This window comes from Impatiens glandulifera, chromosome 3 (assembly GCF_907164915.1).
Source record: "Impatiens glandulifera chromosome 3, dImpGla2.1, whole genome shotgun sequence".
Lineage (NCBI taxonomy): Eukaryota > Viridiplantae > Streptophyta > Magnoliopsida > Ericales > Balsaminaceae > Impatiens > Impatiens glandulifera.
Window position 1 is genome coordinate 42870302 of NC_061864.1, and position 14997 is coordinate 42885298.

Here is a 14997-nt window from a genome sequence, read left to right on the forward strand (position 1 = left end):
TTTTGCGTTGGGTGGACAGTCGTGGTTTCTGGTAGGTGGCCATGGAGGGTTTTTAGAGAGTAAGATTTTCTTTTTCTTTTTTTTCAAAAAAGTGTTAATATAACATTTTATCATAACTTCACTTAAATATTTTTATCACTTTTTTTTTTAGAAAAAATATAATCATTTTATTATAAAAATTAAAAAACAAATGTTTATTAATAAACTTTTATAAAACTATAAGGTACATACAATTAGTGGAATTTAAATTTCAATTATATAAGAATTTATATATATATATATAATGATGTTTAATTTTGAAAGTGTCTAGATTCACGGGTCGAGAGCTGAGGTTAATTTAGATAAATATGTGAGAGTAAATTGATATTTGGGTCGGATTGTGGGTTGACCCGCCCATAAATTTAAAACGGTTATAAATAAAATTAAAAATATTATATTTATGTTTCAAACTTGCAACTTAACAAAAACAATTACAACTCTTTAACCAACTAGGCTAATAACACTTCATATTTTAAATTCAACATCAAATATGATGAATGCGGAAAAATTTAATAATATAAGTTTAACTTTTTAACTAACTAATATATATATATATATATAATGATGCTTAATTTTGAAAGTGTCCGAAATGTCGGGTCGAGAACTGTGGTTAATTTGAATATATATGTGAGAGTAAATGGATAATTGAGTCGGATTGTGGGTTGACCCGTCCTTAAACTTAAAACGGTTAAAAATAAAATAAAAAATGTTATATGTATGTTTCGAACTTGCAACATAACAAAAATATAAGATTCTTAATTTTAAAAATGTCTTGATTGTCGGGTCGAAATCTATAGTTAATTTGGATATATATGTGAGAGTAAATGGATAATTGGGTCGGATTATGGGTTGACCCGCCCATAAACTTAAAATGGTTAATAATAAAATTAAAAATGTTATATGCATGTTTCAAACTTACAACCTAACAAAATAAGAACAACTCTTTAACCAACTAGGCTAATAACACTTTATATTTAAATTTAACACAAAATATAATGAACGCAGAACATTTTAACAATATAAGTTTAACATTTTAACTAACTAATCGATATATATATATATATAATAATGTTTAATTTTTATAGTGTCCGGATTGCCGGGTCGAGATTGTGATTAATTTGGATATATATGTGAGAGTAATGAATACTTGGGTTGAATTGTGGGTTGACCCGCCCTTAAATTTAAAACGGTTAAAAATAAAATAAAAATATTATATGTATGTTTTGAACTTGCAACTTAAAAAAAACAAGTACAACCCTTTAACCAACTAGGTTAATAACACTTTATATTTTGAAAGTGTCTAGATTGTCGGTCAAGACCTATGGTTAATTTGGATATATATGTGAGAGTAAATTGATACTTAGGTCGGATTGTGGGTTGACCCGCCCATCAATTTAAACGGTTAAAAATAAAATTAAAAATGTTATATGCATGTTTCGAATTTGCAACTTAACAAAACAAGTACAACCATTTAACCAACTAGGCTATTAACATTTTATATTTAAATTCAACACCAAATATGATGAACGCAAACATTTGAACAATATAAGTTTAACTTTTTAACTAACTAATCTATATATATATATATAATGATGTTTAATTTTGATAGTGTCCGGATTGCCGGGTCGAAAACTGTGGTTAATTTGGATATATATGTGAGAGTAAATGAATACTTGGGTTGGATTGTGGGTTGATCCGCCCTTAAACTTAAAACGGTTAAAAAAAATGTTATATGTATGTTTCGAACTTGTAACTTAACAAAACAAGTACAACCCTTTAACCAACTAGGCTAATAACACTTTATATTTTGAAAGTGTTTAGATTACCAGGTCGAGAGCTGTGGTTAATTTGGATATATATGTGAGAGTAAATGGATACTTGGGTCGGATTGTGGGTTGACATGCCCATAAACTTAAAACGGTTAAAAATAAAATTAAAAATGTTATATGTATGTTTCGAACTTACAACCTAACAAAACAAGTACAACTTTTTAACCAACTAGACTAATAACACTTTATATTTAAATTCAATATCAAATATGATGAACGCGGAACATTTTAACAATATAACTTTAACTTTTTAACTAACTAATATATATATATAATGATGCTTAATTTTGAAAGTGTCTGAATTGTCGGGTCGAGAGCTGTGGTTAATTTGGATATATATATGTGAGAGTAAATGAATAATTTGGGTCAGATTGTGGCTTGACCCGCCCTTATACTTAAAACGGTTAAAATTAAAATAAAAAATGATATATGTATGTTTCGAACTTGCAACCTAACAAAAACAAGTACAACCCTTTAATCAACTAAGCTAATAACACTTTATATTTTAAATTTAACACCAAATATGATGAACACGGGATATTTGAACAATATAAGTTCAACTTTTTAATTAAATAATCTATATATCTATATATATATATAATAATGTTTAATTTTTAAAGTGTCTGTATTGCCAGATCAAGAGTTGTGTTTAATTTGGATATGTATTTAAAAGTAAATATATATTTGGGTTGGGTCGGGTCGTGGGTTGACCCGTCCACCCATAAATTTGAAAAACTAAATAAAAATGATATATACACAAGTTTTAAACTTGCAACCTCATAATATAAGTTTAACATTTTATCTAACTAAGATAATACCACTTTATATTTTAAAATCAACTTCAAAATTATGAACGTATGACATTTCTAATAATATAACTTTAACATTTTAAATAATTAAACTAATAATATTTTAAATTCGTTTATAGAATTTGTTATATATATATATATATATAACATTCTATATATAACTGTTAGGCATATCAATTATATATTCACACATAAATTTATAAAAAAAAATCAACAATCTTTAATGGTGTAATGGTTAAGTGTTCATTCTATATAATAAAGATTGAGGGTTCAAATTTCACTCGGTGCAAATTTGTTATAATTATAAAGAGAGATTAAAGAATATGTTGGTTAGTTGACGGAAGTGAGTGCAAATAATATTATTGTTTGTCGTAAATGAATTGATAAAGCTTGGTGTTAGAAAATAAACCGTTAAGTCATATCAAGTATATTAATTGGTTTAAATATAACAAGAAGGTGTTGTAGCGTAGTGGTAAACATCCATGTCTGTCACACATGTGACCAGGGATCAAATCTCATCGACAGCAAATAATATTTAAAGTTTTGCTATTTCAGGGAAGCTGAGCAAAATCCGAAATTTACCTATAGGCAAGATCGGTTCGACAATGTATACCGGCTCAGTCAACCGGAGTTCGGTCAACCGGTTCGGTCAAGAAGTTAGAAATCCGGACAGGTTCAAGTTCAGGACCGATTAAGTTGTAAACCGAAAGAACGGTCAAGAAATCTAACCGATTGAATATCAAACCGGCCAGAAGAAGCTATGAAAAACCTAAAGTCATCCGGAACCGGCTAAAGAAACCAAACCGGTCAAGATACCAAACCGATCAAGAGTATTCGGAACGTGACCGCACAAAAAGGATCGGCCAAAGCTCAAAACCGGAATCATCAGGAACAAGGAACCGGACCGGATGAACAAGAGAACCGACTAAAGAAAACAAACTGGTCAAAGCTACCAAACCGATCAAGAGTATTCGGTACGTGACCGCACAGAGAAAGGATCGGCCAAAGCTCAAAACCAGAACCATCAAACAACCGATCATCCACAAGACAAGAATAACCGGAAGAAGTCCGGTTACTTCACTACCAAAAGATATTCGGCCAAGTCAAGAGGCCGACTAGTACAAGAAGACACTTTGGGTATCTGTTGAGAATGATACCAAAGGAACAGACTGAATACTTCCATATCCATGCAAGTCTGAGGAAAGACTGTAGGCTGCAGAAAACAGTACTACCGGATCCTTCTACTTCGGGATAAGCCAGAAAGGAAATCTTCAAAGTACAGACAACTGTCCAAGCAGACAGTGCCTACATTGAGTAAAAGACAAACCCAGCAGGTTTGCCTTACAGACCGGCAGGTCTGAAACAGGATACCAGGTCTGAGACGACCGGCAGGTCTGAGACACTGAATCACTGCACCTCTGATCAGCCAATCAGATTCAAGACTTTGAAATATGACCGTTGGCATATTTCACCTATAAAAGGAGGCAGTTGCAGAAGAGTAAATGTGGGACATTAAGTGAGACAAGTGAAGCGTTGAGAGCATTTATTACAAGTGATAACAGTGTGGTATTCTAAGAAAGCCTAAGTGCTAAATTCTAAGTGTGTGCTACAATTTCGGTGTAAATTGTAAGAGTGTTATCGAGCAGGAAATAAGTCTCGATCGAATTGTACTTGTATTCCTTAGTGAATATCCTTCTCGCGGTTTCGAGAGGAAGGGGTGACGTAGGAGTTTTATCTCCGAACATCCATAAAATCTGTTGTGTTATTTACTTTCTGTTGGCTTCATTACATAACCGACTAACTTAACCATACCGCTCCAAACCAACTCCATACTGACCATACCGAATATCCAGATAACCGAAACCGACCCACCATTCTTCAAATCTCCATCATCCGAAACCGACTCCGCCTATCATACACGTGTACCGCTTCAACTTGAAAGCAAACCTCTTCCGCGCTTGAACCTAGTTCAAGGGTTTGTGACAGGTTGTGTAGTATTGAAACCCCGGCGTTAATCTCTAACCGGATTAACCACCACCCTACGAGTGAGAACCGCTAACCGGTTCAACCCCCGGTCCACCAGCGGCGACCTAGATCCTAACAATTGGTATCAGAGCAGGCAGTTTCAATACTCAAGCAAACATGTATCAGGATAGGCCTCCAATGCTAGAAGGTGAAGACTTTGCCAACTGGAAGGCACGGATGTATCTACATCTAATCACCTTGGATGATGAAATGGAGTCCATTCTAACCGAAGGACCGATATTCATTGATAAAGATAGAAAAGAATGGACGGCTGAAGATAGTAGAAGGAACAATCTGGACAACCATGCAAGAAACCGGATCTCCAACAGCGTAGATAGAAACACATATTGCAAGATCAGAGATTGCAAAACTACGAAGGAGACATGGAACACGGTCATCCAGATCTTCGAGGGAAATGAAAGAACCAAGGAAAACAAGTGGGAATGCAGAAAACCGAGGAGAGATGACCGGAAACTGGACAATCAAAATAACCGAAATAACTATCAACAAACCGGTGAAGGAAGTGAGGTACCGAAAGCACTAATAGCCGACGATGGTGGAAGTTTGTGGGCTCGCAGTGACAGCGATGATGAGCTCACGTGCCTCATGGCAAATGAGGAACAGGTATTTGATTCCCCCTATGATGAATTTACTAAAGATGAGTTATATGAAGCATTGAATGACATGGTCGAAGAATATAAGAACCTACTGGCCATGCTACCTAAGCACCTCAACATTAGAACCGATCCCATAATACCCACTCCGACAGAACCAGAGGTACTTATCATAACCGAACCGGAAGTCATACAACCTGATGATACTCCTACTCTAGAAACCGAGTTAGATCCCAAGACCGAACAATCTAGTGAACCTACTAGGGAACTGACCAAGGAAGAAGAGGAGACCGCATACTATAGGGAAGAGAAGCTAAAATACGATTATGTTGGTCCAACCGACTCATGGCTTGACCCTGAGAAAAGAAAAGCCGAAATCCTCAGATATAAGAAAAACTTCCCTGAACCGCGTAGGTCAAACCACAGATCACCGAATCAAAGACCACCATTTAGGACATTTGAAGGAAAACCGAAATACACGAGACCGAGCGCCAAAAGGACAGTTAAAACCCTAGCAAAGAAAGCTATCCGATTTATTAAAGTTTGGATACCCAAGGGACTAATCAACCGCGGACCCAAAGAAAAATGGGAACCAGATTTTCTATTGTCTATGAATGTAGGTAAATCAAGACAAAGGCTTGGAAAAGACAACATTGCATTCGGACAGCCGGCTGCTGACAGACACATCACATGAAGGGAACAAGCATGAAGTGGCTAACATCCTCACAAAGCCACTTCTCGAGTCTAAGTTTTCTTCCCTTAGAAATATTTTAGAATTATTAGATTAAACCGGCCAAACAAACATAAGATTTTTAAACCAGCCTACTTCTTACTTCTTGCATGGTTTTGAATATCTATTCTAAATAATCAAAAAGGGAGAAATTGTTAGATAAAAGATAAAGACTCTTCTAAAACCTTTCTCAAAATTTTCTCCCAAAACCTTTCGAAAAATTCTCTAAGTCTTTTTCAAAAACCGGACAAACAAAAACAACCGGCCTACGGTTGCAAACTTACATGATTTTGATAATTTTAAATAAAATAATCAAAAAGGGAGAAATTGTTAGATAAAAGATAAAGACTCTTCCAAAACTTCTCTCCCAAAATTTTTCGAAAATTCTCCCAAGTCAAAATCCGGCCAAACAAAACAACCGGCCTACGGTTGCAAACTTACATGATTTTGATAATTTTAAATAAAATAATCAAAAAGGAAGAAATTGTTAGAAAATAAACCGTTAAGTCATATCAAGTATATTAATTGGTTTAAATATAACAAGAAGGTGTTGTAGCGTAGTGGTAAACACCCATGTCTGTCACACATGTGACCAGGGATCAAATCTCATCGACAGCAAATAATATTTAAAGTTTTGCTATTTCAGGGAAGCTGAGCAAAATCCGAAATTTACCTATAGGCAAGATCGGTTCGATAATGTATACCGGCTCAGTCAACCGGAGTTCGGTCAACCGGTTCGGTCAAGAAGTTAGAAATCCGGACAGGTTCAAGTTCAGGACCGATTAAGTTGTAAACCGAAAGAACGGTCAAGAAATCTAACCGATTGAATATCAAACTGGCCAGAAGAAGCTATGAAAAACCTAAAGTCATCCGGAACCGGCTAAAGAAACCAAACCGGTCAAGATACCAAACCGATCAAGAGTATTCGGAACGTGACCGCACAAAGAGGATCGGCCAAAGCTCAAAACCGGAATCATCAGGAACAAGGAACCGGACCGGATGAACAAGAGAACCGACTAAAGAAAACAAACTAGTCAAAGCTACCAAACCGATCAAGAGTATTCGGTACGTGACCGCACAGAGAAAGGATCGGCCAAAGCTCAAAACCAGAACCATCAAACAACCGATCATCCACAAGACAAGAATAACCGGAAGAAGTCCGGTTACTTCACTACCAAAAGATATTCGGCCAAGTCAAGAGGCCGACTAGTACAAGAAGACACTTTGGGTATCTGTTGAGAATGATACCAAAGGAACAGACTGAATACTTCCATATCCATGCAAGTCTGAGGAAAGACTGTAGGCTGCAGAAAACAGTACTACCGGATCCTTCTACTTCGGGATAAGCCAGAAAGGAAATCTTCAAAGTACAGACAACTGTCCAAGCAGACAGTGCCTACATTGAGTAAAAGACAAACCCAGCAGGTTTGCCTTACAGACCGGCAGGTCTGAAACAGGATACCAGGTCTGAGACGACCGGCAGGTCTGAGACACTGAATCACTGCACCTCTGATCAGCCAATCAGATTCAAGACTTTGAAATATGACCGTTGGCATATTTCACCTATAAAAGGAGGCAGTTGCAGAAGAGTAAATGTGGGACATTAAGTGAGACAAGTGAAGCGTTGAGAGCATTTATTACAAGTGATAACAGTGTGGTATTCTAAGAAAGCCTAAGTGCTAAATTCTAAGTGTGTGCTACAATTTCGGTGTAAATTGTAAGAGTGTTATCGAGCAGGAAATAAGTCTCGATCGAATTGTACTTGTATTCCTTAGTGAATATCCTTCTCGCGGTTTCGAGAGGAAGGGGTGACGTAGGAGTTTTATCTCCGAACATCCATAAAATCTGTTGTGTTATTTACTTTCTGTTGGCTTCATTACATAACCGACTAACTTAACCATACCGCTCCAAACCAACTCCATACTGACCATACCGAATATCCAGATAACCGAAACCGACCCACCATTCTTCAAATCTCCATCATCCGAAACCGACTCCGCCTATCATACACGTGTACCGCTTCAACTTGAAAGCAAACCTCTTCCGCGCTTGAACCTAGTTCAAGGGTTTGTGACAGGTTGTGTAGTATTGAAACCCCGGTGTTAATCTCTAACCGGATTAACCACCACCCTACGAGTGAGAACCGCTAACCGGTTCAACCCCCGGTCCACCAGCGGCGACCTAGATCCTAACACTTGGTAAAGAGGAGATAGATGGTTGGGTAATATATAATATGTTGGCTAACGAAAGTAAGTTTGTAATTGGTGAAAATAAGATTGTTGGTTGACCGAAGTGAGTTGATAAATATTGGTAAAGAAGAAATAGTTGGCTAATAAAGAATATGTTGCTTGATTGACGAAATGAGTCGGTAAGTAGGTAATGATAAAATTGTTATTTTATTTTTAATCGTACAAATGTACGAAAACCTCGCTAGTTGTCATTAATTACAATTCAATTGGAAAACTATACCATTGTCGTTCAATCTCAATTCCTATGTTTATAAAATAGAATATAATAAAAATAATTTTAATATATATTATTTATTTTATTAAAGAGAAATGATTGGAAGAAGGAATTTGAGATAGAGAATTATTTGCTGAAAAATCAAACTAGTTAAGTAGCGTTAGTCAAGCAGTTGTACATCGCCAATTGAACTAATTAAGCAGTTCCACTTGAACTAGTTAAGAAGTTCCACTTGAACTAATTAAGCCGCGCCAGTTCAACCATTTAAATAGCGCCAGTTGAACTAGTTAAACAACGCCAGTTGAATTAGTTAAGCAGCGCTAGTTCAACCAGTTGTACAACGCTAGTTGAATTAGTTATGCAACCAGTTGTACATCACCAATTTAACCAATTTATATTTTACATACTAAATATTTTAATAAATATTATTCTTTTCATTTCATTAATTTTTTTTACTAAGGTCTACTTTGTTTTATATTTTACATTATTGATTAGTTTAGTAAAAATAATATTATAATTAGTTTATTAATTATATAATCTTTTGTTAAGATTTGTATCTCCCAAATACGACTTGTTTGAAACAATCTGTAAAAATGCAAAAAAGAAGAACACAAGAAGACATAGATTTATAGTGTTTCACTTAAATTGAGTTACGTCCACTTCAGTCACCACCAGATTTTACTATGAAGAAGAAGAAATAAAGAGTTTTTTTGTCTCACACTTTATCTCTCTAGAATTCAGTCTTAACAATGTAAACCCTTAATAATCATATATTTATAGGGTAAATATTCAGGTAATAAACCTAAATAACTTTGGTCAGGCCCAAGCCCAAGCCCAAAACCAAAAAGAAAACCCAATAAACTCTAATTAATAATGTAGAGTTTATTATAAGTGTAGTCTCCATAACTCAACAATCTCCCACTTGGAGACTAACTTCATCATCTCTCGATCGATAGTGGCTTTCCATCCGGTGTCTTAACGAAGAAGACCAACTGAAGTTGCACACAACTTCAGTTTCTCATTTGTCACAACTTTCGTCAACATATTAGTTGGATTCTCACTCTCGGGAATCTTCTCAAGAGCTAATACTCCATCTTCTAAAGCTGACCGGATGAAATGATAACGAACTTGTATATGCTTCGTCCTGCCATGATAAACGAGATTCTTTGCCAAATGAATGACACTCTGACTATCGCATTGCAACACACTTCCCTCGTAGTCTTGACCTAATTCTAGCAAAAAGGGTTGTAACCACATCATCTCCTTAGCAGCCTCTATCACAACAACATACTCTGCCTCACAACTAGAAAGAGTAACAATCTTCTGCAATTTTGAAACCCAACTGATTATAGTACCTCCTAGAGTATAAATGTACCATGTTGTGCTCTTCCTACTATCAACATCACCATCATTATTAGCATCAACATATCCTTTCAAACTCATATTAGACTTTCGAAAACACAAAGCGAGACCCGTACTTCCTCTTAAGTATCGTAGTATCCACTTTACTGCTTCCCAATGCTGTCTACCCGAGTTGCTCATGAACCTGCAAACAACTCTCACTACATGTGTTATGTCTGGTCTTGTGCAAACCATCGCATACATAATACAACCAATGACAGAGGCATACAAAACAGTGGTCATGTAATTTTTTTCCTCCTCTATTGAAGGCGACTGGTCTTTAGATAGTCTGAAGTGACTAGCTAAGGGGGTAGTAACTGGTTTTGCATCATACAAGTTAAACCTGATAAGAATTTTCTTCACATATTCTTCTTGTGAAAGCTTGAGAACTTCTTCATCCCTGAAAATTCTCATCCCAATGATTTGTTTTGCAGCACCCAAATCCTTCATTGCAAACTTTTCAGACAACTCTTTCTTGAGCTTGTTAATATCATACAAGCTTTCCTCAGCAATCAACATATCATCAACGTAGAGGAGTAGAATAATATACGATTTATCAAACCTCTTGATATAGCAGCAATGATTAGCTTCACACCTTAGAAAATTATTATTTTTTATGAAACTATCAAACTTCTTGTACCATTGTCTTGGAGCCTGTTTCAAACCATACAGACTTTTATGAAGGTTACACACAACCTCATCTTTTCCTTTAATTTCAAATCCTTCTAGTTGTCGCATATAAATCTCTTCATCTAAATCACCATGCAGAAAAGAAGTTTTGACATCCATTTATTGAAGATGAAGGTCTTCTTTCACAACCAAACTCAAAATAGTTCTGATTGTCATCAATTTAACTACTGGAGAGAAGATCTCATTGTAGTCAATACCTTCTTTTTGTTGAAATTCTTTCACAACCAATTTTTCCTTATACCTCATGATTTTATCATGTTCTTTAATCCTGAAGATCCATTTGTTGTGAAGTGCTTTCTTTCCCTTTGGTAGCTCAGTGAGCTCCCAAATCTGATTCAACATCAAAGAGTCCATCTCATCTTTTATCGCAGACTCCCACTTAACCGATTCATCAGATTGTATTGCTTCCTCATAGCATTCAGGTTCACCTCTATCTGTCAACAATATATAGTTCAGAGATGGAGACAACCTCTCGACTGGTTTTTGATTCCTTGATGGTCTTCTCAACTGTATAATCGGCGTTTTCTGATTTGCCTTTGTGGCCACGTTCTCAACGATTTCATCTTCAACAACACATTGTTCTTCTTCAACATTCGGTATATATTCATCTGAAAATTCTCTCAAATCGACTGTACCAGTCTCTTCAAACTTGGAATCACCATCTGATGTCTTCCCAACACAATCTTTGTAAAGAACCTGTTCATTGAAGATAACATTTCTGCAACGAATGATCTTCCGAATTTGATTATCCCAGAAACTATAACCAAACTCGATATCACCATAACCAATAAAAAACATTTATTAGACTTTGGATCAAACTTGCTCCTATCACATTCATTAATATGAACATATGATAAACAACCAAACACTTTCAAATAAGAAAGGTTTACCTATTTATTGCTCTAGGCTTCTTCAGGAATTCTGAATTCAAGAGGAACAAAGGGTCCCCTATTTATCAAGTAGGAAACAGTATTTATAGCTTCTGCCTAGAAGGTTTTAGGCAGTCCTGCATGCAATCTCATGCTTCTAGCACGCTCGTTCAATGTTTGATTCATTCGTTCAACTACTCCATTCTCTTGAGGCGTTCGGGGAACAGTCTTCACCATACTAATCTCATTCACAACACAATACTCTTTAAAATCTGAATTGATATATTTACCTCCGTTGTCGGATCTCAAGCACTTAACTTTCTAATTTATTTCATTTTCAACCAAAGCCTTCCATTTCTTGAAAATAGAAATTACTTTAGACTTGTGTTTCATAAAATATACACATACCTTTCTTGTTGAATCATCTATAAACGTCACGTAGTATTGTGATCCGCCAATAAAAGAAACAGGTACAGGTCCCCACACATCAGTGTGTACTAACTCTAGCCTTTCTTTCTTGAGCTCCTTCCCAATCTTTAAGAAACTCACCCGTTTCTGTTTTCTAAGAATGCAATTTTCACATAACTGATGTTCAACAGATTTCAATTCTGGAATCTGTCCATTCTTCAAAAGAATTTTCATCCCTTTTTCGCTCATATGGCCCAACCTGCAATGCCACAACTCACTATTTTTCGAGTCATCAACTACAGCAGCAACTGTTTCTATGCAAGTTGAAGTCGTGTATAACATTCCAGTTTTGTGACCTCGAGCAACAATTATTGTTCCTTTAGTCAACTTCCATGCACCATTTCCACAAATGAAATTGTGACCTTCTTCATCAAGTTGTGTAACAGAAATCAGATTGCGCATTAAACTTGGAATGTGTCTCACCTTATTAATCTTCCAAACAGAACCATTTTCCATCTTCAATTTGATGTCCCTCATGCCAACAATATCCAGTGGCCCACCATCTGCAAGATATACTTTCCCATAGTTTCTAGCCACATAATTCTCCATTAATTCTTTGTGAGCAGTGGTGTGGAAAGACGCTCCTGAGTCAAAACCCATGAATCTATCAGGCTATCAACAGACAAAAGTAACGCATTAGTGACAGATTCTATAACAACGTTGGCTGCATCATTTTTATCATCACTATTTTTCTTTGGTGCTTTGCAGTTCCTCTTTAAATGACCTTGTTTACCATAATTCCAGCACTCAAATGTCTGTCCAGACTTGGACTGACTCCTCCTACTCCTTGACATATATTTGTTCTTACCACAGTTGAAATTTTTATCATTACCTCTATCCCTATTTTCCACATTCAGAGCAGAACCTTTGAATGTTTCACCAGAATCAATTTTATGAACCTCTTCAGCAAAAATACGATCTCTAACTTCAACAAATTTCAGTTTAGCATTTCCAACTGAATTACTAATTGTTGCCCTCATAGGTTCCCAACTATTTGGTAGAGATGCTAACAAAATCAGGGCACTAACTTCATCCCCAAAATCAATCTTAACAGATAGAAATTGATTCACAATTGTATTGAATTCACTCAAATGAGTAGTGACAGAAGTACCATCAACCATTCTTAAGTAAAAGAGTCTTTTCATTAAGTGTACCTTGTTGTTAGCAGATTGTTTCTCATACATATTAGAAATAGCTTTCATCAGACCCATGATGGTCTTCTCCTTTACTACATTGTGAGCAACCGTCTTGGCTAGCGTCAATCGGACAACTCCCAAAACCTGTCTATCAGGGAGTTTCCATTCAGCTTCATCCATCTTCTCTGGTTTCTCACTCAAAGGAACATGAAGTTTCTTTCTATAGAGATAATCTTTAATCTACATTCTTTAGAAGGCATAATTTGTCCCATCAAATCTTCCAATCTCATGTCATATATTGTTCTCACTTGCCATCATTTCCAATGCTCAGATCTAGCCTAACTACTCTGATAAAAGTTGTTATGATTTGTATCTCCCAAATCCGACATGTTTGAAACAATTTGTAAAAATGCAAGAAAGAAGAACACAACAAGACACAGATTATAGTGGTTCACTCAAATTGAGCTACGTCCACTTAAGTCACCACCAGATTTTACTATGAAGACGAAGAAGGAATACTGAGTTTTTTGCCTCACACTTTATCTCTTTAGAATTTAGTTTTAACAATGTAAACCCTTAATAATCACATATTTATAGGGTAAACATTCAGGTAATAAACCTAAATAACTTTGGTCAGGCCCAAGCCCAAAACCAAAAAGAAAACACAATAAACTTTAATTAACAATGTAGAGTTTATTATAAGTGTAGGCTTCATAACTCAACATCTTTTGAGCGCAAATAGCCTTGTCTTTAATAGGGCTTCCCGACTCATGAGGAAAAAAAAGAAATGCATCTTGTTTTTATTTAAAGATGGGGAATGGAAAAAAAGATAAGAAAAACTGTATAATTAATTAATTAATGTATAGGAGAATGTGAAAAAAGAGAAAGGGTAAATAGGGAAAAAAACATAAATTATTATTTTAATATTAAATTAGTACCGGCTGTTTGTAATAATTACTTTTGATTCTTTAAAAAACCCTAATCCGATCGTCTCTTCCACGGCGAACTCACTCACTAGTTGTTGTCTTTCTCTTCCTCTTCTCCTTGGAAAGTCCGTCGTGTTACTCGCCGCTTGAAGACAAGTCGTCGTCCGTAAAAGAAGGAAAAAATTGATCTTCTCTCCATTCAATTGATCTTTAGTTTCACCTATCAAAGGCGATTCTTTCTTCTTCTTTTTTTGCTTAAGGATGTTATCTTTCACAGCAACTACTTTTGCTAACCCTATCACAACTCTATCATCACCTAATCATTGTCAAGGACAGTCCAATCCTAATTGTTATCTTTACTTTGAGCTTAGACCACTCCCAACTAAGTTCCAAACTTTATTGCAAGTAAAACAGCCCATCAGAAGATATCTTACTCGTTTCAAGTCAGTTTATGTGATATGCGCTTTTACAGTATTGAAAGCAAGATGTGCAACTGAGCAAACACAAACTGTTACTCGTCGGTCATCAACCTTTACCGTTGCTCCTATTCAAGGAAATGAAAAGTCACCAGATCTAGATGATGGTAGATCTGAATTTCCACCTCGTGATGGTGATGGTGATGGTGATGGTGATGGTGATGGTGATGGTGATGGAGGAGGTGGCGGTGAAGGAGGAGGTGGATGGAAAGACGGGTTTTTCTTTTTTGACTTCCTTGTCTTTCTAGGACTGTTAAACAATAAAGAAAGTGAAGGGGACTACGGAGATTCTAGGAGAAGAAGATGAACAAAATAAGGTCTTTTAATGATCAATATTGTTGGGATTTTCTTATTTTTCATAAATTTTGTAAGTTAGATAGAAAGATCTTATTTTCTTCATCTTCTTCTCCTAGAATCTTCATAATTTTCTTCCAATTTTTTTTATCTTTTAATAGTCAGTATAAGGCAAGAAACTCGAAAAAGAAAAACCCATTATTTATTTGGGTTTATATTTTTTTATTT

The 14997-nt window shown here is 35.7% G+C and overlaps 1 protein-coding gene across 1 annotated transcript; it reads left to right on the forward strand.

The window, feature by feature from the left end:
• The first annotated feature begins 14177 nt into the window (after positions 1 to 14177).
• LOC124930242 (protein FERTILITY RESTORER RF2, mitochondrial-like) lies at positions 14178 to 14782 on the forward strand. The gene has a single exon (XM_047470600.1). It carries the CDS (start codon positions 14261 to 14263, stop codon positions 14780 to 14782), a length of 522 nt encoding a protein of 173 aa, XP_047326556.1. The 5' UTR covers positions 14178 to 14260.
• The last annotated feature ends 215 nt before the right edge of the window (positions 14783 to 14997 follow it).